This window comes from Ceratotherium simum, chromosome X (genome assembly GCF_057802395.1).
Source record: "Ceratotherium simum simum isolate JZ-2026a chromosome X, ASM5780239v1, whole genome shotgun sequence".
Lineage (NCBI taxonomy): Eukaryota > Metazoa > Chordata > Mammalia > Perissodactyla > Rhinocerotidae > Ceratotherium > Ceratotherium simum.
The window spans coordinates 79,706,085-79,733,105 of NC_141940.1; the positions used below are offsets into that span (position 1 = coordinate 79,706,085).

The 27,021-nt window shown below is 42.7% G+C and overlaps 1 protein-coding gene across 1 annotated transcript in view; it reads left to right on the forward strand.

Moving 5' to 3' along the window:
• The first annotated feature begins 591 nt into the window (after positions 1–591).
• Positions 592–27,021, forward strand: part of LOC147911902 (uncharacterized) — a 52,181-nt gene continuing 25,751 nt past the window's right edge. The window contains exon 1 of the mRNA XM_087426404.1: positions 592–1,011. Coding sequence (XP_087282530.1) covers positions 616–1,011 — 396 coding nt within the window. The 5' untranslated portion in view covers positions 592–615. The remainder of the gene's footprint in view (positions 1,012–27,021) is intronic.

A 27,021-nucleotide genomic window follows, 5' to 3' on the forward strand; every position in this document is an offset into this window, starting at 1 on the left:
TTCTCCCCCCCGCCACCCCTTCCAACGCAAGTCGGCCAGACCTTCCGGGACGCGAGGTGGGGGCCCGAGTCGAGGGTGTGGCGCTCCGCGGGGCGCTCCAGTGGCGGGTAAAAAGGTGGCTCCTGGGCGAGGCCCGCAAACGGGATGACCCTTTACCTTGCCGTCCTCGCCATTTGCTCCCGTGAGCTCAGCAATTAGGCTGATGAAATGTTTGGGTTACAAATCGGAGCTTGGCCCAACCAAGCCGGGCTGCGGGACCTGAGCAGGCGGGGGTGGAGGGGTGGGCATCAGGGCGCAGCGGGTCGATGCGCCCTTGCTTAGGCGCGCATCCTCGCTCGCCCCGCCTTCACCTCCCCCAGCTCCGGCCTAGCGAGGTCGCCCAAGTCCGCCTCTGGGGACTGCGGGAAGGAGTGCGCGTTGGCCTTGGGCCAGCCTCCTCTGGGCCAGCAGCAGAGTTCCGATCAGAACGTCAGAGTTGGGGCCCCTCCTCCCTCAGGCCGCACCCCCTTCGCTCGCCTCTTTAGCTCCATCTCCCGCCAATTGTGACCCAAAGAACTGGCCGCCCCGATGGCCAGTCGCTGGCGAGGGGCAGCAGCCAGGGAGTGGCTCAGTTCAATGAAGGCCTCCTGTGCGCCTAGCTGGCGCCGCGTGCACCTCCGACAGCGCTCCCAGAAGCGCGGGTATACTACTGAGGGCGGCTGCAGCCCTGCAAGGTGCGGCTGGGGGCCAGCAACGCGGTGGCTCTCGCTTCGGCTGGCTAGGCGGCAGCCAGCGGCGCTCAACCCCAGTGGCACTCCTTCCGAAGGCGCCGCCTGCCCGCCTGTTAGCCCGCCGCCCATCAGTGGGTTCGTCCCGCTCCAGGCTTCGCAGGACGCGGGACCTCCACCCAGCCTGTCGCCCGTGTCCCTGACCACGGCGTGGCACAGCGTGGCCAAGCGAGCGCAGCCTAGGTGCAGACCCACCCACTCGCCACTCAAGTCGTCCGACGGAGCCCTGCCGCTCGCTCACAAGGTAACTCTGCTGCCCGCTCCCTGCCCAACCAGTGCCTGTGCCACCAGGTGAATGGCCCAATTTTACCACCAGCTTGGGAAAGTCTCAGAGATGGGAGTTAACTCGGGGACCCTAACAGGGACCACTGGGGCACAACAGGGTAGGGAGTTGAGCAGGGGCACCCGCCTGGCATGACTCATGGCCCAACAGCCAGTTTTCATGGGTCAAAAGCAAGCTTACGGATTTAAGTATGTGGAGTAAAACCTTATCCACTCCTGAAGAGTCCTCCCGTGGGGATGAGATAGGGAAATGGGGAAAAGAGGAGGTGGGGGAGGTGAGGACCAAAGGGCAGGGAGTGGGGAAACTACCAATGGCTGCAGAAAGCTGTTAGCTCGCCTGACAGCCTGACCTCAGGCCTCAGGACACTTCAACACTTGGCAGTCCTGAGATGTTGAGCTCAGCTCACTCTTGTCCTGTAAGGGGCTTCAGGCCACAGTGTAAGTGCACTTCTGTAGGCCCAACTCTCCAGGCATAGACCCAAGTGACAGCCTCTGGTGACAAATGTCACAATTTTGTAGAAAGTGAGGACAACTATAGCCTCCTATCTGCAAGAAGAGGAAATCTGGATGGGTGGAGGGTAGTCTTGCCGTGAATCATGGTGAAGGAAGGGAAGCAGAGCAGGAGTACTCTCTTCAAATGTCTGCAAAGCTGTTTTGTGGAAAAGGATTGTTTGTCCTTTGTAGCCTCAGAAAGGAAAACCCAGGATGAGTCTGCAACAGGGTGGAAGCCACCAAGAGGCAGAAATTAAGCTTACTGTAAGGAAGCACTTTCTAATAGGGAAGGAGGAGTGCTTTTACTATGTATCAGGCATTTTACTAAGTACTTTACATAAATTATCCCGCTTAACACTGAGCAAAGCTTGGATCTGTTCAATGATGAAATGGAAGGGCCAGAAGGTAGTGGGGTCACTAAAGACCCTTAAGCAGAAAAGAGTGGAAAAACCACCTGACTGTTATATTATGGAGGATACTCAGGCCTCATGTGGGGATTTGTACTATTTGACCAATAGGCCTTTTTAGACCCTGAGCATTCAGAATCCTAAATTAAAGGATGAGGGATTTTTTGTTTCTTTTTTTTGTGAGGAAGATCAGCCCTGAGCTAACATCCATGCCAATCCTCCTTTTTTTGCTGAGGAAGACTGGCCCTGGGCTAACATCTGTGCCTATCTTCCTGCACTTTATATGGGACGCCACCACAGCATGGCCTGACAAGTGGTGCATCAGTGTGCGCCCGGGATCCGAACCCGGGCCGCCAGCAGCAGAGCGCACGCACTTAACCACTATGCCACCGGGCCGGCCCCGGGATTTTGTTTTTTTTTTTAAGAGCAGAAAGAACCTGAGACCCTGGGGGATCTCAGGTCCAGACTCCTCACTGTATCCATGCTGTGATTCCCTAGGTTGAAGACTCAGGCTTAGTAAGAAATAGTTACACTTAGGCATCTTGCAAAAGCAGCCTCTGTGGGTAACTACCAGGTTGGCAGAAATGCACATTTAACTCCAGGATAACTATTCCAGGTGGATACCTAGAGGGAAGCCTGAGCTTTTGAAAGTCTAGATTGGTTCAGTGTGGGCAACTGGAGACACCTTCCTTTGACAAGAAGGGGACCTGTGTGTGTGTGTCTGTGGTAGCCTGGTAGTCAAGGACAGGATGTTTGAAACAGAGAAAAATAGGACCCGCTTGGGAAAGGAGACACTGTGCTCATCTAAGCCACAGCTCTTTCTGATCCCTGGTTAAGATGAGGTTGGTGACAATCACCTGTTGATTTGGTGGAACTGAAAGAGTCTTGCACAAAGAATTAAGAGATTCTGTCACCCACTCATGTTGTGACTTTAGAGAAGTCCCAGCATCTCTCTGGACCTCAAGTCCCTCATCTGTAAAGCCAAGGAGTTGGACTTCACTGAGAATCAAAAAATTGCTTTGACCAGCAAAAATAAAAATTAAAACAAACAAACTAGGTTTTCTTGCACACTCATATTTATGGGAGTTGTAGAATCAGAGCTCTATAACAACTTGAAGATGAGCCCCTGCAGGGGAACTAAAATGCCACCCCTGTCCTTCATTGGCTAAGGTGTGACTCTAATGTCCATTCAACTATGATACTGTGTTTCTGAACAGCCAAGGTCTCTGAAGGGTAAAAACTCAGGGCCCCTTTTGATGTGGCTTGGATTTTCCTCTGGCAGCTGCATTACTGTCTGGTTACCTTCAAGGCAATTGCCTTGGCCTGTTGTGCAAAAATACGGAGCATCTGCTGGTATGGTGCATTGTGCTGAGCAACTGGAGATGAGAGCAGAAAGGACTGGATAAAATAGGCTCCTGCCCTTAGGGAGCTTCGAGTCTGTTGTGGGAAAGGTGGCTACAAGGACCACAAGTCATATTACAAGGCAGAAAGGTGCTTGGTGGGGGGTTCAAAAACGGCAGAAACCACGTGGAGCGGGAAAAAATACACTGGACTAGAAGTTTGGGAGCCCTGGGTTCTAATCTCAGCTGGTTACCTAGGGCAGCTCAGCCCGCCTCCTGAGGCCTGCAAGGTTAAGGTCTCTTCATGTTAGATGAGTATTTTTGGTTTGGGTGAGTCCTCAAGAGGCATTTGTGGTGGGCCTTGAAGGGCTGTGGGTAATTAACAGAGCAGGACAGCAGAGGCTGGGACAGAGCTTTACTGCGCAAGTGAATAACGTGTGTTTTCATGGATGCTAGGAGGTGCTGGATACACAGGGGACGGCTAATGGCTAGTGCAACTGCTGAGTCAAAAAAGGGAAATAGAAGTTGAGGTTGCAAAGGGAGCCCTTGAACACCAGACCCAGGCATAAGGCAAGAGTAGCCATGTCTGGTTTGTGAGCTGGGCAGTGCTGGTGAGCAAATAGCCATGGCACTGAGTAGAGCCACCTATAATGAACTGTACCTTACCCAATGTCCACTCTATTCAGACATTCGAAGAATGGCAGTACCTCTCTCTTGGGGAACTTGAGCAAATGGCCTGCTGATGGTAGAGAGTGCCTCCTGATGTCAGTGGAAAAGAAGCACTATAGGGCTGGAGTGGCCCATCCTTGAGATAGCTGCCAATGAACTGTGCATGGGTCTGGCCCTTTGCTAGGAGCCAGTGTGGCCGGCCTTGTTGGCTGCTGAGGGATGGTGGAGGAGGTGGCCAGTGGATTGAGTGTAATCCTCACTGTCTGTGGCTGGTGGACAGAGGGCATAGTAGGGGGTTGGGGAAGGCAGGGGAAGGCAAAGTCTTCCAGATCATGTGACTTAACTTAATGATTTACTCCATTCAGAAAAAGAGTTTGGAGACCACCAGGGGGATCAAGTGTGGATCTAGGTTTCTCAGGTGGAGGCTGTGATATTGGAGAAACACACCCAATCCCGCTGCAGAGATGGAAAGAACCGTGACCTGGCAGTCAGAAGACTTTGGTTCTATCAAGTCCCTTTCCCTCTCTGAGCCTCAGTTTTTCCACCTATAGTATGAGAGTGGGGGAGGTTGGCCTCAATGATTCTTCAAGTCCGTTCCAGCTCTAAAGATCTGTGAAAGATATATGATTTGGATCTCCTATGGATGAATACATCTATTTTAAACCAAGAGATGGGTCTGTTTTGAACTGAGGGCTTAAAAAAACAAAACAAAAGAAACAGCTTTGTATTGGGGAATGAAACTAGGTGGAGGGGAAGGGACCAAAGGTAGTGGGTACAGCTCTCCTCACTTAGTGGTTTCTGAAACAGTGGGCTTGCGTTGCTAAATGTTGCCTTTGGAAAGTGATTTCCCTCTCTCCATCCCAAGGCCCCTGTCCTCGGTAGAGGAGGGTCAGTAGGAGTGTCATCAAAGTGAATTCTTCTGATATTTCCTTTCTCAAACCCCTGTTTCTCTCTTTCCTTCTTTTCCATCCTCCACCAACACTTCTTTGTCAGATTTCCAGTGACCATTGCTCTGCCTTTAACACCTGGCACACTGGGGCTTTTTTTTTCTCTTTCTACCTGCAGAGGGCAGCTCCCAGGCTCTTTGCCTTCTGTTTACCCAGTGAACCCCAGAGCCATCTTCATCTTCCCTATGCTAGCATCCAATGTACACCACCCCATCCCCAATTTACCTCAGTGCTAAATCTGAATCACTGGTGCTGTCTTTTATTCTTTTTAAAAATAAGAGTAATAATGCAACTTACTTTAAAATGCATCAAAAAATAAGATGGATAGATGGATTGATGGATAGATAAATGAATGATAATACATAGATGGATGATAAATAAATGAATAATTAAATGAGTGAATGGCAAACAGATAAATAAAATATGGGGGGGAAATAAGTAATACACGATGATATTGTAAACAATTCAAACTATATAGAAGTACACAGAATAAAAAGGGAAAGTGCCCTTCCTCCTTCTCCCCATTCCAAATTCTCCTCCCCAGAGGTAAATACAGTTCAGTTTTCTGTGTGTTCTTCTAGTCCTTTTTCTATGTGTGTCCAAAAATATATACATATATATACACCTAATAGTTTTCTTTTTAAATATAAATGGATCACGCTCCACATTTAATTCTGCAGTTGCATTTTTTCACTTCACAATATATTTTGCAAATCTCTTCATGTCAATATATAGATCTACTTCATTTTTTAAAACAGCTGCATAATATTTCCTCGTATGGGTACACCATAATATACTTAAACTTTCCTTCTTGATGGACAGCTAAGTGGTTTCCAATTCTTCCCTATAACACATAGTGCTACAGGGTATCTCCTTGGCTATTTGTTATCTATGTGCATGTGAGCACCTATTTCTGGAAAGTAGATTCCTAGAAATGGAACTGTTGTGCCAAAAGGGTTATGCTTTAAAATTATTCCCCCTTACAACATTTTATAATGGACATTTTGAAACATACAGAAAAGTTGAAAGAATTGTATAGTGAATACCCATATTTCCTCTACCTAGATTCTACCATTAACATTTAATTATATTTGCTTTATCACATATCCATCTGTTCATCTCTTTATATATTATTCATCAAGCCATCTTTTAATGTGTGCATATCTTATAAATGAAATATGTCATTTTGAGTCATTTACAGTTTCCTTATATACTGCATATGAAAATATTCTTATTGGCCATTTATATTTCTTTATCTATAAATTGTCTCTTCGTAGTCTTTGCCCATTTGTCTGTAGCTTCCTTGAATTTTGTCTGCAGATCTGTGAGAGTTCTTTATTTTGCAATATATCTTTATGCAGTGATGATTTTGCAGAGCTCATAAGATTTTTCTCAAAACACTATTATCGCTGATTGAAAATTGCTCCCTTTCAACCCCTCCCCTCATCTCCTACCTCAGCCTCTCATTATTTCTTACCTGGACAGTGACTAGTGATCTTTAAAAAAAATCTGATGGTGTCACTTCCTTGCTTAAAACAAATCTGGTGGTGTCAACAGTCCCTTACAGAATATAGTCCAACAGTCAATTTACAGAATATAGTCCAAGCTCTTTAGCCTTAAGTCTAACTCTGACAACAAACTGTCTTTCTATTACTATTCCTTCTACTCTAGTTTAAAACTCCTCAATACCAGCCAAATATAGCAACTTGCTTGTCTTCATATGCACACCAAACTTTTCCTTAGGCTTTCCATGTAAAATGTTCTTCCCTCCCCCCATTTCCACATGGCCAAATTTTGTTCATCCTTTAAGGCATGGATCAAATGCCACCTCCTCCACATGGCCTTCCCAGAGTCTGCTCCTTCAAAAGGGGTATACTTCAGAGGAAGTGTACACTCTCCTCTGAAATTTCTACCCTTCCTCTCTCTCTCTCTCACCATGTCTTTCTCTCTCTCTCTCACCCTCTCCTTGCCCCCTCCCTCTTGGTTTCTTTCTCTCAAACATGTGAACTAAATTGTCACTGTCTACTTAGTTACGGGTATATGGGTATGCTGTTTTTCTGTTTTTTATCCCTCTATCAGCCTGAAGCATCAGGTGCTCAGAAAATGAAGAAATGGATGAATTTAGCCGGAAAATAAGTGCAGACCCACACACCTAAAGAATGGAATTTCCATATCTGCCTTGAGATCCCTGGTTTACCTGAAGATTTTAGGGTGGAGTGCAATAGAGGGAGAGGGAAGGGTGGAACAACCTGGGATGTGTTTAGTGCTGACAGACATGCTTTCTCTAAGACAAGTGATATAAAGAGCATAGCTTAATGAGGGAGGCATGGAGGGGGAGCTATGGGTGGAACCCACAGAGCTGTTGCTGTGCTATTGGTGCTTTGGATGCTGCTGATTTGCCAAAGTCATTCTGAGTGTAATGTGAGTGAAGCCACCTTGTTATGTCACCTTGGACAAGCTGCTTCTGCCCTCTGAGGCTCAAGTTGTTACTGGTCAAACAATGGGAAAATAATACCAATCTTGCCACAGGAAGGAGCAAATTAGATGATCTGTGGCAACACACAGTTTATTTTTTTATTTTATTTATTTTTTTTCCATTTGTTTTTTTTTTAATTTTTTGTTTATTGCATTTACATTGGTTTATAATATTGTAAAAATTTCAGGTGTACATCATTATACTTCTATTTTTGCATAGATTACATCACGTTCACCACCAAAATACTAATTACATCCCATCATCACACACGTACCGAATTATCCCTTTCACCCTCCTCCCTCCCCCCTTCCCCGCTGGTAACCACCAATCCAATCTCTGTCTCTATGTGTTTGTTTATCTATTATTTCTTGAAATAGATTCTCTTCCCCTTTGTCTTGCCCTTCTCCTTCCGGGACACCTATAACACGGATGTTAGTGCACTTGATGTTGTCCCAGAGGTCCCTTAGACTGTCCTCCCTCTTTTTAATTCTTTTCTCTTTTACCTGTTCAGCTTGGATAAATTCTTCTAGTCTTTCGTCCAGCTCGCAGATCTGTTCTTCTGTATCCTCTACTCTGCTTTTGAGTCCCTCTGGTGAATTTTTCATTTCCAGTATTGTATTCTTCATTTCTGATGGGTTCTTTTTTATATCTTCCTCTTCTTTGTTGATGTTCTCACTGAGTTCATCTATTCTTCTCCGAAGATCAGTGAGCATCCTTAACACTCTTTGTTTGAACTCTCTGTTGGGTAGGTTGCTCATTTCTGTTTCACTTAGTTCCTTTTCTGGGGTTTTGTCCTGTTCCCTTACTTGGAATGTATTCCTTTGCCTCCTCATTTTGCCTCTTTCCCTGTGCTTGTGTCTACGTATTAGGTAGGTCAGCTATGTCTCCTGCTCTTGGAGAGGTGACCTTATATAAGGTCTGCAGTGTGCTTCCCACAGTTCTCAATATTCCAGGGGTGACCCCTATGTGGCCTATGTGTCTCCTTCTGTTGTGGCCTGTTTTCTCTCCCTGTATGCGCCCAGGGAGGCCGAGTTATGCCCCTGGTCAGCTGTTGTAATGCTCAGCTGTTTGTAGTTGTTGTGGGCTGTTCAGTCTCTTTATCAGGCACGGGGAGCCCCAGCACAGTTGGCTGCAAGTTCTAATACCACATGTGTGTTGCAGTATTTCTTTTAAGTGAGTAGGCCCCCAGCGTGGCAGGTTGTTAGGCTCAGGGCCTTACAATTGCTATAAGCCTCCAGCCTTTAGTTCTCTTGTCAGCTCTCTGAGGATTGTAGCTGGGTGGGGCTGGCCTTCAGGCATGGGAGCACCCAATTGTTTCAGGCTTTGGAAGGTGGGGCAAACCCCCTATGTTTTTCTTTGAGAAGCACAAGTCTTCTGCAGGTGACAAGCCCTGCCGCCCACAGGTCCACACACAGTCAACACAGTCCTGCCCCGTGTGTGTGCCCCGACCTCCTGAAGTGGACCCAGTCTCTCCAAGGCGGGAGCCCCACACGCTCCACCACCGCCCCACACTCTCCATCAGCTCCTTGTGCACACCCTGCCCCACTGAAGTGGGCTCAGTTGCCAGGCTGCAGAGAATCCATTCACCAATCTATACAGGCCCACAAGTTGCCTGAGGGCTTGTTGTTGGGTGGGGCCAGTCTCTAGGGTGGGCTGCCTGCCCTGGCTGAGCTGGATTAAATCGGTGCTCTAGTGGGTGGGGCAGACCTGGGCTAGCAGGCCCCAGGGAGACTCCAATGGCGTCTGTGTCAGCACACCCGCACAAGGCCACAACAATGGCCGCCACCAATGTCCCTGTCCCTGGAGAGGTCTCACCTCTCATGAGATGCACTCTGAGCCTATCAGGTGAGTCTCTTTTCACCAAAGCACTGTGCACCTTTCTTTCTGCTGATTTTCGGTTGCTTTCTGAAATGGGTGAGTTTGTGCGTGGGCCCTTTAAGAGCCGGTTTTAATTTCTTTGTGAACCAGCTTTTCTGAGGGTACTCCCCAGTGTTTTAGTAGTAGACAAAGTCAGACATTATGCCACTCATCTCGATTGTGCTGGGTCCACAAAATGCCCACAGTGGGAGCACTCCCCGGCTCAGGGCACCGCTCCTCCAGGGAGGGCTGTGTACCTGTGGGCTGCTCCTGTGCAGCCATGAAGCTGGCGGCTTGTGAATGTGGCATTTCTTCTCTCCATAAGGGAGTTTCTGCCTGTTCCACCTCAATTAGGATTGTCCTTTGTTGCAGGAGTTCTTCTTATCCAGTTTTCAATTCTGTCTCAGGGGTAATTTTTCCACGAGTAGTTGTCAATTGGCTGTATCCGCCGGAGGTTGTGAGTTCAGAGTCTGCTTATGCCGTCATCTTCACTTCTGAAGTATTTTAAAGTAAATTGTAGACATTATGATATTTCACCTCTAAATACTGCAGAATGCCTCTCTTAACAAATGACATTATCTTATATACCCATAGTACCATTAATCACACTTACAAAAATGTACAATTCCTTAATATCTAAAATCAATCTATATTCAAATGTCCCCACTTTCTCACAAAATATCTCTGACAGGTGGTTTATTCAAACTGGGATTCAATCAAGCGCCACACATTACATTTAGTTGTTAGATCCATTAAGTCTCTTTTAATTTAAAACATCCCCCTCCTCCAACATACATACCATTTTTGTTATTGTTGAAGAGACCAGGCCTGTTGTTCTGATATTCTACAGATGTCCTACCTTCTTATTTTAATTTAGTTTAGTTTTTTTGGAAAAAAGAAATAAATTTACATGGTTCAAAATTCAAAAGAGTACAATGAAAAATTCCCTTCCCAAGCCAGTGCCCACTAACCCAGTCCCCCTTCCCTGAGGCAGTGTTTCTAGTCATTGAACTCATTTTGAATTTCTTTTGGGACCCCCTGGGACCCACATTGTCACAAGGTCCACTGAATCCACTGATAAAACTCAAGAAGCTCATCACATCTGACAGAAATCAATGTGACAAATGGAAAAATAAGTTCAAGAAGAGTTCAGATAAGTTTACAGAAGAGGGAAAATCTTGATTAGTAATAGATGCTTGGAAATATTTAGTTAAGTGAAAAAGCAAAGTGCTGGGTATTATGTATAATATTTTACTATTTCTATAAAAAGGTTAGGAAAGAAATGTTTATATTGATTTATTTGTTTGTATATGCATTTAAAAAACCCTCTGGAAAGCTACTTAAGAAACTAATAAAGTGGTTATGTTACCGCACAAAGGGCACGATCTGCTCGGTGAGACAAAAGCCAATCGTCAAGAGGCAAGACGGTGGAGGGCCGGCCCTGTGGCTTGGTGGTTAAGTGCGCGTGCTGCGATGCTGGCGGCCCGGGTTCGGATCCCGGGTGCACATCGAGGCACCACTTCTCCGTTCATCCTGAGGCCGAGTCCCACATACAGCAACTAGAAGGATGTGCAGCTACGACACACAACTATCCACTGGGGCTTTGGGGGGAAAAAATAAAATAAATAAAAAAAAAATCTTAAAAAAAAAAAAAAAAGAGGCAAGATGGTGGAAAACAAAGGGTAGTTTATTACAGCTTGCTAGCAAGGGAGAAGATGGCTCACTAATGTCTCAAAGAACCATCTTAAGGTGGTACAAAATCTTACAGCAGTTATATAGGCTGGCAGGTTATAGGGGAGGGGATTAGGAATATTGACCCTCTGGTGTTACAGACTGGGAGTCACCACACCAGATCTTTCAGTTGTCATTGATGATAGCTATCAGCATAGACTCTCTGTTCGGGGGTCATCACATTCCTAAGGAACTCAAAAGAACAAAGTCATCATCTTATCACAGCTGGGAGGTACATGCACAAGCAGGGGTCGTAAAATCTACAGAGCAGTGAGGTCTCCTAGAGGGTGCATATCCAGCTGGGTTAGTTAGTCAGAGGTCATTGCAAGTTACAATAGGGTTTCTTTTCTACAATATGGCTTCCCTCATTTCAAACTTATCTTGAGCCAGTATCAGTTACCTATGGGAGGAAGTGGGAGGTAGACTTTTAACTGTACATCTTTTAATATATTTAATTTTTGAACTATGTTAATAAAGTTCCTTTTCACAAAATTATATTAACTAGCTAATAATAAGGAAAAAAAATTAAAAAGACACTTGGGGTTGCCAGCCTATGATGTTGATGTTTGTCATTTGGTTCATTCATTCATTCATTCATCAAATAGTTTTCGAATACTGGAAAGTAGAGAGAATAGTATAAGGAACACCGTATCTAATGTACTCATCATCTACATTTAACAATGGCTAACATTTGCCATAGTTATTTTGTCAATTTTTGCTGACACATTTTAAAGTAAATCACAGACCTTTTGACATTTCACCCTAAATATTTACCTATCTTGGTGGTCTAGTGGTTAAGATTTGACACTCTCACTGCCACGGCCCAGGTTTGTTTCCCGGTCAGGGAACCACACCATGCATCTGTTGGTTGTCATACTGTGGCAGCTGTGTGTTGCTGTGATGCAGTATTCCAAATAGCAGCAGGGTCACCCAGGGTGGACAGGTTTCAGCAGAGCTTCCAGAGTAAGATAGGCTAGGAAGAAGGACCTGGTCACTCATGTATAAAAAAATTAGCCGTGAAAATCCTATGAATAGCAGCTGAGCATTGTCTGATATAGTGCTGGAGATGAGAGGATGGCACAAGACTGGACAGGGTTCCGCTCTGCTGTACACAGGGTTGCTAGGAGTTGGAATTGATTCAATAGCACTAATAACAAATTTACCTATCTTAAATCTTAAATCTTACCTATCCATATTAAAACTTTATTTTATTTATTTTTATTGAGATATAATTTACAAATCATAAAATTCACTAAAGTGTATAATTCAGTGGTTTTTAGTATATTCACAAAGTTGTTCAACTATCAGCACAATTGATTCTAGAATATTTTCATCACCCTCAAAAGAAATTCCATACCTATTAGTAGTCACTCCCCATTCCCCCTAACCCTAGCTCCTGAAAACTACTAATCTACTTTCTGTCTCTGTGGATTTGCCTATTCTGGACACTTCATGTAAATGGAACCATACAATATGTGGCCTTTTGTGATTGGCTTCTTTCACTTAGCATAACATTTTCATGTTTCAACCATGTTGTAGCATGTATTTCATTCCTTCTTATGGCTAAATATTATTCCATTGTATGGATATAGCACATTTTATTTATCCATTCATCAGTTGATGGATATTTGATTTGTTTCCACTTTTCAGCTATTATAAATAATGTTGCTGTGAACAATTGTGTACAAGTTTTTGTGCTGACATATGTTTTCACTTCTCTTGGCTATACAGTAGTCCTCCCTTTTCCACAGTTTTACTTTCTGTAGTTTTAGTTACTGGCACTCAACTGCTGCCTGAAAATATTACATGGAAAATTCCAGAAATAAACAATTCATAAGTTTTAAATTGCATGTCGTTCTGAGTAGCGTGCTGAAGCCTCATGCTGTCCCGCTTCATTTCACTCTGCCCTGCCCAGGATTGAATCATCCCTTTATCCAGGTTACCTAAGCTGTGTAAGCTACCTGCCCATTAGTCACTTAGTAGCTGTCTCGGTTATCAGATCGACTATCGCGGTACCACAGTGTTTGTGTTCGAGTAACCCTTATTTTACCTAATAATGGCCCCAAAGCACAAAAGTAGTGATGCTGCCAATTCGGATGTGCCAAAGAGAAGCCATAAAGTGCTTCCTTTAAGTGAAAAGGTGAAAGTTCTTGACGTATTAAGGAAAGAAAAGAAAATCATATGCTGAGTTTGCTAAGATCTATGGTAACTTTTATTACAGTATGTTGTTAGAATTGTTCTATTTTATTATTAGTTACTATTATTAATCTCTTATTGTGCCTAATTTATAAATTAAAATTCATCATAGGTATGTATATGTAGGAAAAAACATAGTATATACAGCGTTCAGTACCACTGGTGGTCTTGAAACATATTCCCTGTGGATAAGGGGGACACTACTGTATCAATAGGAGTGCAATTGCTGAGTACCATGGTGACTCTGTTTAACTTTTTAAGAAATTGTCAGACTGTTTTCCACAGTGGCTGTACCTTTTTACATTCCTATCAACAATGTGTGAGGGCTCCAATTTCTCCACATACTTGCCAATATTTGTTATTTCCTGTCTTTTTTGTTGTAGGGATCCTAGAGGGCGTGAAGTGATATCTCACTGTGGTTTTGATTTGCATTTCCCTGATGTCTAATGATGTTGAGTATCTTCACGTGTTTATTAGCCATTTATATATCTTTTTATTTAGAGAAGTGTCTATTCAAATCCTTTGCCCATTTTTAATTGAGTTATTTTTCTTCCTATTGTTGAGTTGTGAGAGTTCTTTATATATTTTGGATACGCTCAAGAGATGATCAGATATATATTTATTAGTATGAATATATACATATCAGATATATGATTTGCAAATATTATCTCCCATTCTGTGGGTTGCTTTTTCACTCTCCTGATAATGTCCTTTGAAGCACAAAAGTTTTTAATTTTGATGAAGTCCAATTTGTCTGTTTTATTTTGTTGCTTGTGTTTGGAAAAAGTTCTTAATATCATCTAATATCCAGTTAAGGCAGTGGCTTTCAAAGTATGGATTGAAAGCCATTGTAGACCATCAAAATCAATTTAGTATGTCATGACTAGCATTTTTTTAAAATATAAAATAGTTCATCACACAAAGTTAAATATTGTTAATAAAATTTACTTCATACTATACAGTATATATATGAAACATATATACTATATATAGTGTGTGTGTGTGTGTATGTACTTGGTCATTGTATAAAGTGTATTTATTACTGTAGGGTTGTGATAAGAAATGTTTAAAAGTCACCACTTTAAGGTGTGGGACCATGCCCCGATGGCATTAAAAGAAATGAATCAGTGCTGACCAAGCCTTTGTCCCTGGCCATTGGTACTTTCTCTCTCCCTCAAAAAGTGTCAGCAGGGAGGGGAAAAGTAAACCTTACTCATCGAGGGAACATCTAGGCTTCAGGGACACAAACTATGAATCACGGACACAAGAGCTACAATTCCCATTTGACAGATAGGCTTTTTGAGGGCAATGAGAGAGGCTAGAAAAAAAAATGAGCAGAAACTAGAACCACCAGGCCCTCTTCACAGTGAGGCCCTTGACCCTCAACTGTTAGCTCCACTCTGGGCCAAAATCTAGGCTTAATCCTGACCTGAAGAAGTAGAATTTAATCAGTTCCAGCCCCATTTCCTGAATTTCAACCTTAGCTACTCCTCTTTGCTATTATTCCACCCTGATCTTGGGCCCCAGGACCTGAGGCCTTCCTTTAAAATACACCATCTCCCCACTCCTACCTCCACTCCCAGTCCCATTTCTGGAGCCCTTTCACTGCTCCATCCTCTTAGACTCCAATCCAACCTCAGAAATCTACCCTAGAGTCTGGGACCTATTCCATGCTGCTTGAGTTCTCCAGGGCTAATGCCTTCCTAGATTTCAAAGTAAGGCCCAGTGCTGAATTTTCCATTTCTGGGCTGCTGCATTATGTCATGTAAACATTCTCCAAACCCACCCCCTACCACCCATCATACCAGCCCCTCCACCAGCCCTCTACCAGTGGAAAAATCTAATTCTAGACCCAAGCTCCACCCAGCCTGCCACATTTGGTTGCAGTGCAGCACACCAGACTCAGACTTGTGCCAAGAAATGACAGGGGACATTTTCCTAAGCCAATGCATTGCCTAAAATCAAGAAACATCTGGAGCTTCTGTCCCCTTTGTCTCTGTTCATCAGGCAGCTCCCTAAGAGTTACTTTAACCTTTGGCAGTAGACCTTCAAGTTTGGCTTTGGGTGTGTCAATTCTGTCTTCAAGATGATCGCATATGCTGTCTGTTTCTCAGAGTCCTTTGATGACTTCTGGTCCCCTGAGGTTTCACTTGCTTTCCATTGCCATTGTGAATGTTTTTAAATACCTTTTTTTTGGTTATCTCTAGGGATTTGGGATGGGAGGGGGGAAACTGGAGTGTGTATTTAACCTGCCATTTTGAGCTAATCCTTAATAACGATTATATTTTTAAATTTAAATACTTCACTTTTAATAGGTAATACACTCAAATGATTCAAATTTAAGCAAAAAAATGTATAGATAAAAATGTCTCCCACAACCCTACCCCCAGTTTCCTTCACAGAAGGGGATCAATTTTAATTGTTTTCTAACTTCATAGTTACTTTTTTACATTTTATTTATTTATTTACTTATTTTTAATTAATTTATTTTTTATTGCAGTAACATTGGTTTATAATATTGTATAAATTTCAAGTGTACATCATTATACTTCCATTTCTGCATAGATTCCATCATATTCACTACACAAATACTAATTACAATCCATCACCACACACATGTGCCTAATCATCCCTTTCGACCTCCTCCCTCCCCTCCTCCTCACTGGTAACAACCAATCCAATCTCTGTCTCTACATGTTTGTTTGTTGTTGTTTTTATCTTCTACTTATGAGTGATATCATATGGTATTTGACCTTCACCCTCTGACTTATTTCACTTAGCATAATACCCTCAATGTCCATCCATGTTGTCACAAACAGCTGGATTTCATTGTTTCTTATGGCTGAGTAGTATTCCATTGTGTATATATACCACATCTGCTTCATCCATTTGTCCCTTGATGGGCAATTAGGTTGCTTCCAAGTCTTGGCTATTGTGAATAATGCTGCAATGAACACAGGGGTGCATGTATCTTTATGCATTGGTGTTGTCATGTTCTTTGGATAAATACCCAGCAGTGGAATAGCCGGGTGGTATGGTACTTCTATCCTTAATTTTTTAAGGAATCTCCATACTGTGTTCCATAGTGGTAGCACCAGTTTGCACTCCCACTAGCAGTGTATGAGAGTTCTCTTCTCTCCACATCCTCTCCAACACTTGTTGTTTCCTGTCTTGTTAATTATAGCCATTCTGATGGGCATGAGGTGATATCTCATTGAAGTTTCGATCTGCATTTCCCTGATGGTTAATGATGTTGAACATATTTTTGTGTGCGTGTTGGCCATCTGTATGTCTTCTTTGGAGAAACGTCTGTTCAGATCTTTTGCCCATTTTTTAATTGGGTTGTTAGTTTTTTTTGTTGTTGTCGTTGATTTGTATGAGTTCTTTATATATTTTGGAGATTAACCCCTGATCAGATATATGGTTTGCAAATATCTTTCTCCCAATTGTTAGGTCGTCTTTTTGTTTTGTTGATGGTTTCCTTCATTGTGCAGAAGCTTTTCAACTTGATGTAGTCCCATTTGTTTATTTTTTCTATTGTTTTTCTTGCCCAGTCAGACATGGTGCTCGAAAATATGTTGCTAACACTGATGTCGAAGAGCGTACTTCCTATGTTTTCTTCTAGAAGTTTCATGGTTTCAGGTCTTACATTCAAGTCTTTAATCCATTTTGAGTTAATTTTTGTGTATGGTGAAAGATAATGGTCTACTTTCATTTTTTTGCATGTGGCTGTCCCGTTCCCAACATCATTTGTTGAAGAGACTTTCCTTTCTCCACTGTATGTTCTTGGATCCTTTGTTGAAAATTAGCTATCCATAGATGTGTGGGTTTATTTCTGGGCCCTTGATTCTGTTACATTGTAACATTCTGTTACATTGTTACATTGATCTGTGTGTCTGTGTGTCTGTGTACCATGCTGTTTTGGTTACTATAGCTTTGTAGTATATTTTGAAATTCAGGAATGTGCTACCTTCAGCTTTGTTCTTTTTTCCCAGGATTCCTTTGGCTATTCGGGTCTAGTTATTTTATGTATACACAATCAAACACATACATACACACACATTCTTTTCCACTAACAAATATTGCATATTATACATATGATTTCACTTTGTTTTATATTTTTTTAATATATCTTGGAGCTCATCCCTTATCAGAATATAAAGAACTTTTTAAAATTCCTTATACTTTTTGTATTCACTTTTAAAATTTATATACCATAAAAATCACTTTTGTTGTATAGTTCTATGAGTCTTGACAAATGCACACAGTGGTATAACCACTACTACAATCATGATACAGAAGAATTCCATCCTCCTGGAAATTTCCTCATGCTACAACTTTGTAGTCAATCCTCCTCCAGTCCCTGGTAACAACTGATCTTTTTTCTGTCTCTGTAGTTTTGTCTTTGCAGAAAGTCTCATCCTTCTTTTTAATAGCTACAAAGTATTCTATTGTATGCAAAGACCATCCAATAGAATTTATTTAGCCATTCGCCTACTGATAGACATTTCAATTGTTACCATTCTTTTGCTTCAAAGGCTATCAGCTACTGGGCACTTACTCTGTGCCAGGCTTCATGTTAAGGAACTCAATTAATTTCTGGTATAAGCCTCACAATAATCTTACATGGCATCCACTATTATTTCCCTTTTTCTGAAAAAGAAACCACAGCTTAGAGAAGTTAAATAATGTACTCAAGATCACACAGCTAATAAATAGTGGAGCCAGAATTCAAACTCAAGACTCCCACATTCTCCACAATCTCATTATACTTTCCCAAAACACTGACAGATAAGTAAGGCTAGTACTATCATTTTTCCCAAGATAAATAATATTTTAATGTAATATTTTTCTATTTTTAATGGGCCATTATTGATACATTATTATTAACCAAATTCTATAGTTTACATTAGGGTTCATTCTTGGTGCACATTCAATAGCCATTGGACAAATATATAGTGACATGTATCCACCATTACAGTATCATACAAAATAGTTTCACTGCCCTAAAAATCACCAGTGCTCTACCTATTCGTCCCTCCTTTCCTCCTCCTGCAGCCCTGGCAATCACTCATCTTTTTACTTTCTCCATAGCTTTGCCTTTTCCAGAATGTCATATGGTTGGAATCATATATTATGTAGCTTATTCAGGCTGGCTTCATTCACTTAGCAATATACATTTAAGATTACTCCATGTCTTTTTTGTGGGTTGACACTTCATTTATTTTTATAGCTCAATAATATTCCATTGTATGGATATGCCACAGGTAGTTTATTCATTCACCTACTGAAGACATCTTGGCTGCTTCCAAGTTTTGGCAATTATGAATAAAGCTGCAATAAACATCTGTGTACAGGTTTTTGTGTGGGTGTAACTTCTCCACTCTTTTGGGTAAATACCATAGAGCACAATTGCTGAATCGTACTAAGAGTATGTTTAGTTTTGTAAGAAACCGCCATGAGTATTATAAGGTACTCACACTACCGACTACGATTATTCACATTTGAAATTGGACTTGGATTAGTAAATGTATATTGCAAACCCTAGGGCAACCACTGAAAAAAGTAAAAATAGAAATAACTAATATGCTAATCAAGGAGAGAAAATGGAATCATATAAAATGCTCAATTAAAACCACAAAAGGCACAAAAAGGGTGGAAGACAAAAATAAGAACAAAGAACAAGGGCAAACATAGAAAACTGTAAAAAATATGGTAGATATTAATCCAACTGTATCGATAATCACTTTGAACATCAGTGGTTTAAATGCACCAACTAAAGGACAGAGATTGTCAGAGTAGATTAAAAAAACAAGACCCAACTATATGTTTCTATAAGAAACCCATTTTAAATATGGAGTTTTCTGCCCCTGGGTTTCTACTCATGTATAAGTTGTGACTCTCTATACCTATGAATCTCTTCAATTTTCAGGGCAGCAATTTGCCCTGTGACCTCAATTCTCTGATGGATCTAAGAAGAATTGTTGATTTGCAGTTTGTTCAGGTTTTTTTGTTGTGTGGATAGGAGTGATGCCTTCCAAGCTCCTTACGTGTTGGACTAGAAACCGGAAGTCAGTACTATCATTTTTCCTATTTTATGGGTGGGAAACTTTGGCCAAGAGATGTGACAGGATTTGCATGTGGTCACACAGCCAGGAAGTAGGACTTGGATCCAGTTCTTTGGTCTCCTGCTCCCATCCACCCCAACTCTGCTCCACCTCCTCAGAGACGTCAGTTCAGTGTCTTAAATAGCTTCCATTCTCCCTCTCCCAACCCCCCTAGCTCCCCTCAGCCTCACTCTTGATAGAACTTTCTCACAGTTAGAGCAAAGCTGCTGAGTATGGCCAGATGGCTTTGGAACCTCACAGCTACTAGTTCAAATCCTTGTTTTCCCACTTACTACCTGTGTGACCTTGGGACATTTAGTTAACCTCACGGCACCTCAGTTTTTTTCATTTGGGAAACAGGTAATAATTTCCTTACGTGATTGTTGGGAGATTTAACTGGGATACTCCTATGCCTAATCTAACATACTGTGGACGAGTTTCAACTATTAGATAGTGGTTTGGATTAAATGACTGTTTAGATAGCTTCCAACCTTGAGATCCTGTGACTCCTGCCTTTTCTGAAGATTTTGGTCCTCTTTCATCTCTCCAATCTCTATATTCTCAGGACACTTGGCTTAAAGCACAGACTTTACCACTTGATCATACACTCTTAAAAATATTGTGAAATATTATACATAAAAATGAGTGTATAAAACATCTATGTGCAGCTTAAAGAATGATAATTAAATGAATACCCACACACCTACCATCCTGCTTAAGAAATAGAACATTACTGAAGAGGAACATAGAGGTCCTCTTCCACTCCCTGATCACATCCTTCTCTCTTTCTCCCAGAAGTAACCATTACTCTGAATTTTATGTTAATCTTTCTCTTGCTTTTCTTTATTTTTTTACCACCTACGCATATAGACTTAAACACTATATTGTTTAGTTCTGCCCATTTTTGAACTTTATATAAATCATACTTTATATTTTTGAGAGTCACATTCACGTATGTAGCTATAGTTTGTTCTTTTACATTGGTGTGCAGCATTCCATTATTTGAATTTAGAACACTTTATTTATCCATTCTCCTGTTGAGAGACAATTGGATTGTTTCTAGTTTGTAGCTATGGCAAACAGTGCTGCTATAAACATTCTTGTGCCTGTCTTCTGGGGCACATGTGCAGAAGCTTCTTCAATACATATCCCCAAGAGTGGAATTATTGGGTTGTAAGATAAGCACATGTACAAATGTACTAGACAAGGCCAAGTAGTTTCCCAGTGTGATTGTGCCAATATAGAGTATCACAATGAAAGTTTCTTTTACTGCATATCATCATCCACCCTTGATATTGTCAGCCTTTGTAATTTTTGTCAATCTGTTAGGTGTAAAAAGGTGTGTCCTTGTGGGTTTAATTTGCATTTCCCTGATTACTAATTAGACTGAGCATATTTTTAATGTTTATGACCCATTAATATTTTCTCTTTTGTGAAATGCCTATACATGTATTTCTCCCATTTTTTTCTATTGGGTTGTTTGCCTTTTTTCTTATTTATTTATAGGAGATTTTTATATAATCATATACCCTTTTATTATATTCTCCTTGATGATGCTCATCCTTTTTCTCATCTATATTATAAACTTCTGGAGGGCAGGGCCACCCTTCACTCACCCCACCCACTCAGCTGGGCCTCAGGAAGACTAAATAGCAGACAGGGGAGGTGTCTGAATGGTAAGCCTGGGTCACAGGCAAATTAGAATAAACACCCTCCTTGATCTTTGACCTCTACCTGGAGTCACTGAAGGAAGTGGGGTTGGGAAGTAAAGGCACTGACAATATTTAAACCTTATGTGTCATACTAGGCTCAACACTCTATTTCCTGATCTTGTTTAAGCCTCACTATGACCCTGAGAGACAGATATAATTCTCATTTCACAACGGAAGAGGCTCAGAGAGGTGAAGTCAAAATATATTCAGAGTGTGCCCACTTCTCACCACTTCTACTACCAATCTCCAAACCACTCGCATCTCTCAAACACACCGAGCTTACTTCTACTTCAAGGCCTTTGCCCTTGTGGTTTCTTCAGCTTAGCGCACTCTTCCCTCAGCTTCATGGCTCACTCCCTCATTTCATTCAGGTATCTTCTCCAATGTCGCATAGCAGAAGCGATTTCCCTGATATCTCAAATAACAACACTTATGGTCCTATCCTCTTATTTCACTTCATTTTCAGAGCAATTGCCACCACCTGATGTGTTGCATATTTGTTTGTTGTCTGTCTTCTCCTGCTAGAATGTGAGCTCTGTGAGGGTTCCATGACAATAGGGTCCTTGTCTGACTTATTTGCCCCTGTATCTTAGTCTCTGAACAGTCATGGAACCTAGTGGGTGCTCATTAAAGATATGTTGAACCAAAAAGTCAAAGCCATTTGCCCAAGGTCACATGGCTAGTGACTGGTGAAGTCAGCATTCTAATTCAAGTGTATGGAACTCAAATCTGGTGTTCTTTCTCCTACTCCACAGAAGCCCTGCTCCTTCCTTCAAAATCTCAAAGACAGATTTCAGGCTCGACTTAGAAGGGATGTGGCCTTGGGTAAGAGGGAAAACACGGAGCAGGACCCAGTAGAAAAGATGCAAAACTGATGCCTTGGGGAACCTGTGTAGCAGAGAAGAGCTTATGTTTCTCCTCAGTAAGGAGAGGAGGCAGTGGGCAGAAGACATGGAAGAGGCAGACAAATGTAGTGGAGGGGAGTTTGGTGGCTGTTTCTGTGGTATGGTTTAATAGGTGCCAGGAAGATTCCCTGCCACCAAATTTCTTTCCTACATACCTGAAATTCTAATCTTAGTGATTCATTTTTTTTCAGGGACTTACCAATGAATTTTGCAGAGAAGACTGACTGTAGCTTACTGGCCTGAAAGAGAGTTCTTTGAATCTTGTGGTAATTCTTTGTGAGGATCTGAGGAGCAACCTGGGAACAACATCCCAGAGACCTAGGAGGCTTAGGAGTGCTACAGAGCATGTTGGTGCAAGACAGGGATGACAACCCTCCCCCCACCCTTTGCTGAGAAGTGCTCTAGCCCCTTTCTATTCGAAGTATGGTCTCCAGATCAGCAGCATCTGCATCATCTGGTAACTTGTTAGAAATGCAGAATCTCAGGCCCCACTGAAAACCTACTGAATCAGAATCTGCATTTTAACAAGATCCTCACATTATTCATTTACACATTCAAGTGTGAGAAGCTAGAGTTGTTAATAGTTATAGTTATTTTATTTCCATTGCTATATAGTATTCCATTGTCTGAATATAGCACAAGTTACATATCCAGAAGCTAGAAACTTCTAAAGTAGCAAAGATGCCTGGGGGCAGGTGGTGTGGTGGTCCCAGTTTGGTTCCTCCCATCCTCACTGTCTTCTCGGAATGCTCTCACTTGTGTCCTGTTGTTGTTCCCCTGGTCTCCCCTAGCACACAGCTCAAGTCTAGACACAGACAGACCCATGGGTTCTCCGTTGACATTCATCAATAGGAAAGTTAAGCGAAGGCAAACAAAAAAAAAAGCTAATCAATGAAGAAATTACAGAGAACATACATAATAAGAGTCAGGTTTTCAAAGTGCATATTTTTTTCCTATAACCATGGTAAATTTTTTTCCTACCTGAGGAAGCAACAACACAATAGCCTCTTGGGAGAATATGAAGTACAAGTTTCTGATTCTACAAATGTAGTAAGCTCAGCAAAGTTTTCCCCAATCCTCAGTTGCCCTTCTTTCAAGCTAACTAATAACCCTCTTGCCTCAGATGGGCTGGCTTTTGCTTCAATCACTTTGCTTGGGTTCCCTCCCTGCCAGGTCCCTCTTAGCAACATGGGGCAGACACTGTCTTATCTCCTGCTACAAGGCAGTGGCATGCCATGAGCAAGAACAGACACCAAGGACATCCACTTCACTTTTCAAACTTCCCAAATGACCCAAGGTTGTTATCCCTCAATTCTAGTTCAGAATAGACTTACAGGTAGATAAATGGGCATTTGTTGAACCCCAAGAGGGCCAGGTAGTTGGGAGGTTTAAACAACAGAAGCTTTGGACAGTGCCTGGCACAAGGCCTGGTCACTTCCTCTTCATCTCACTGTGAGAGGCTCAAGTTCTTAGGATCCCCCACCTTTGGAGCTTTCTGGGATGATTCATAGAGGGGAGAGTCCCCCTTTTCTTCATCCTAATCACCCCTATGGTGATATGATCTGATAGTGTCTTCTTTATAGGTTGGTAAGATAATAAGATTTTAAGCATACAATTTATATAACCTGAATGGTGACAGATACACCTATGTGCTAACTGGAGACTTGCACACATATCAAGGGGAGCCATGTGCCCATGCTTCAAGGGTTAAAGCATTGTGAGGCAGCTGCTTTTGTCAGGAGAGTGATAGCAGAAAAGAATTGTAAGAAACATTGAAGTATGGGATTAAGTCTATTAAGGAAAGCAAGAAGATGAAGAAGTGGGCAGAAAAACAGGGCCAGAGAAGCTGAAATGGGAAGGCAGGAACATTTATGTTGACACTTATGCTTTTGTGCTGCCATTTTGAAATTTGATTTTGAGAAAGGGAGATCTCTGATTGAAGTGGGAATGCATTTGGACTGATAACGCAGAGAGGTAATAGCTCACAGATCTGGTTATATGCTTGAAAGAATGGCTTCTCAAAATAGATCAGGATATATGGATAATGTCCCCCTAGAACTTTTTCTCTTTAAGAATCTTGAACTGCTGCAAGGTCATCTAGTGCGTCAGGGCTGTATGGGCTCAGGCCAGGGAGGTGCATCAGGATGCCTAAGGTGTTTATTAGTGAGGCTTGGAGAGGAAGCCCCAGCTCCTAATTAGCAACAAATATTCACAGAATGAAAGACAACACCAGTAAAATGCTACCTCATTCTTAGGCCGTAGTTCCCAAACTCCACTGTGCCTCACAATCACTGAGTGTGCTTGTTAAACATGCAGATTCCTTGGTTCCAACTCGCGGAGATTCTGTTTCAGGTGGTTCTGACTCAGGCAGTCCATACCACACTTTGAGAAACATTGTTTTAGGGAAAAGATGTTGACCAAATGAGAGAAAGATTTTTAATGAACAATATTTCTTACCGGGGGCAGGCCCGGTGGCATAGTGGTTCAGTTCCCGCCTTCTGCTTTGGTGGCCTAGGGTTTGCCGGTTCGGTTCCTGGGCACGGACCTATGCACCACTCATCAAGCCATGCTAAGGCGGCATCCCACATAGAGCAACTAGAAGGATGTACAACTATGACATACAACTATCTACTGGGGCTTTGGGGAGAAAAATGGAAAAAACAAGGAGGAAGATTGGCAACAGATGTTAGCTCAGGGCCAATCTTCCTCAAAAAAAAAAAGAATTAAAAAATATATCTATTTCTTCCCTTCTCTAGGCCTCAGTGTTTCTATCAGTATTTACTATTTTGGGTTGGCTGGACTAGATGTTTCCCATGGTCTTTTCCAATTCCATGAGCCTATATGTATGTTTATGCAAATTAGTCAGAGTATGTCCTATGAAGGAAGAAGCAGGGGAATGGAAGCTAATAAAAATGTCTGAGTCCACGTGTGAAAGAGGCTGCAAACAAAGCACCAGTGTGGTCAGGTGAGCAGATTGGAGAGGGGTTGAAGGAGCTGGGACTTGATAGCTTCAAAAGAGAAAACTCAGGGAGACCTGGTCTTTGGCTTCAGGAGAGCTAATATGGGGAAGAAGGAGCAGACAGGGTCTGTGTGGCTCCACCCATGCATAGAAGGGACAGTGGGAGGAAATAAATATTTACTGAATACTTTATATACTTACCTGAAAGCTACAGGGTGATAGATTTAAGCTCCACAAAAGGACAAATGATGAAATAGGCTGCCATAAGGTTAATAAGCTCTCCATCACTTGGAGTGGTGCAAGCCAATGCAATCTTTGCTTTTTGGGAAGGCCATAGGGAAGATTTAAACATTATATAGTGATGCTGGCAATGGTAGTTGAGGAGTGGGGGGAGGAGAGGGTTGGATCAGATGGCCTTTAAGGTCCTTCGGCAAAACACTAAGAGCCAGTGAAGTTAGCCTTTGGCAACCCTGCTTCACTTTTCGGTGTCCTCTTAGCCCCAGGCCCCTGTGCTACCTGCTTCACCTGTCAGGGGCATACAATGAGGCTTCAGGGACCTGGGCAACCCCCTTCACTGTCCAGAGGTATAGGCATTTTGAAAGCAGTCCAACATAAGAGGTAATGCTGAACCTAATGGTAGCATTTCAGGCATCAGCCACTTGGGAGTGAGTGGCCTTAAGCCTTGGTGCAGAGGCTGCTGTTCACACTATTCCTACATGTAAGGTTGTTCTTGAAAGCAGAGAGCCCCTGTATAGAGCCTGGGAACCTGTGGTCTTACCTATCTATTGGTATTATCTTGCCCCAGGCTTTGGACCCCTCTGACTTCAGAAAAATCTCAGAAATCCTAAATAACCACCAGCATCCTGTCTGAGGATTTCCAACTCTATGTTTTCTGGCATGTAAAAGGATGCATAATTTTGGAATATCATTGTTCTCTGTGTGCGTGTGTGTCTGTGTCTGTGTGTGTGTGTGTGAAAGAGAGAGAGAGAGAGAACAAATAACAAGACAATAGCACAGATGTTAAAGCTATAAAATTAACTTGAATTTTAAGCAAAAGGGCTGAAGCACTGAGACACCCTCATCTGGGGACTATCTGGCCCTTTGATTCTGTGTGGATCACTAAAAGAGGGAGGTATGAGGGAAGGCAGCCTTGTGGTGTACTAGAAGACATGCTGGGCTGAGAGCTTCCCTGCTACTAAGGACTTAGGCAAATTGGATTCTTTCTCTGGTCCTCAGTACCACTGTCTGCAATGTGAGGGTGTTGGCTCAGTGAGACATGGCAAGAGGAATTTGGCCAGTACCTGATGGCTCATGGTCATGGAAGATAGTCACCCCCATTAATTGTACGTCCGGTTCTCAAATGCTCACATGGCAAGGCTTAGAAGGGCCCTGAGAGACCATTGGAAAGGTAGCAGAGGGTAATGATTAAGAGCACAGCTCAAGCTTCAGCTGGTCCTGGATAGTGATCTTGACTCTTCTACCTAGGAGCTATGTGGCCTTGGGCAAGTTACTTAACTTCTTAAGTTTTTCCATCTGTAAAATGAGAGCCTAAGTAGCGCCTACCTCACAGGATTGTTGGGAAGGTGGAGCGAAACAATGATTGGTAGTACTCAGCAGTTTGTTCTACAGAGTAAGGTCTGAATAAACAGTAGCTGCTATTATTATTGTCATTATTCCATCCCTGTTCCTCATGCCCTGGGCTTTCATCTACATCACACTGTGGACAGGAGCTGTGTTGCTTAAGCAGGGACAAGTTTGCAAATTATGACTGTCACAGCAAGGAGATGCTGCCTCCCCCATGCCCTTCCTGGAGGGTGAGACACTTAGGGTGGTACCTTCTGTCCCTGTGGACTTGAGTTATGGCTTGTGCTTTCTGTTGGGCTGGGCACATCCACAGGGCTGGGTCTCCTGCTACTCATGCCTTCGGTGGAGCAGTGCTCCCACTGGTTTAGAGGATGTGAGCCAGGGGGCAGTGGGCTGTTTTCTCCAGCTGGGAATTTGGCCAGAGAACAGAGGAAATCCAGGCTGGGGTGGGGCCAGGCTTTCTAGCTGGTGAGCAGGAACAACAGGAGGAGAGGGCCCCAGCTGGGATGCCTGAGTGGGGAAGGAGAAGAAAGATAGACAGACAGAGGGGGTCTCCAGGAAGCCTCAGGGCCGCACCTGCCCTATTTAGG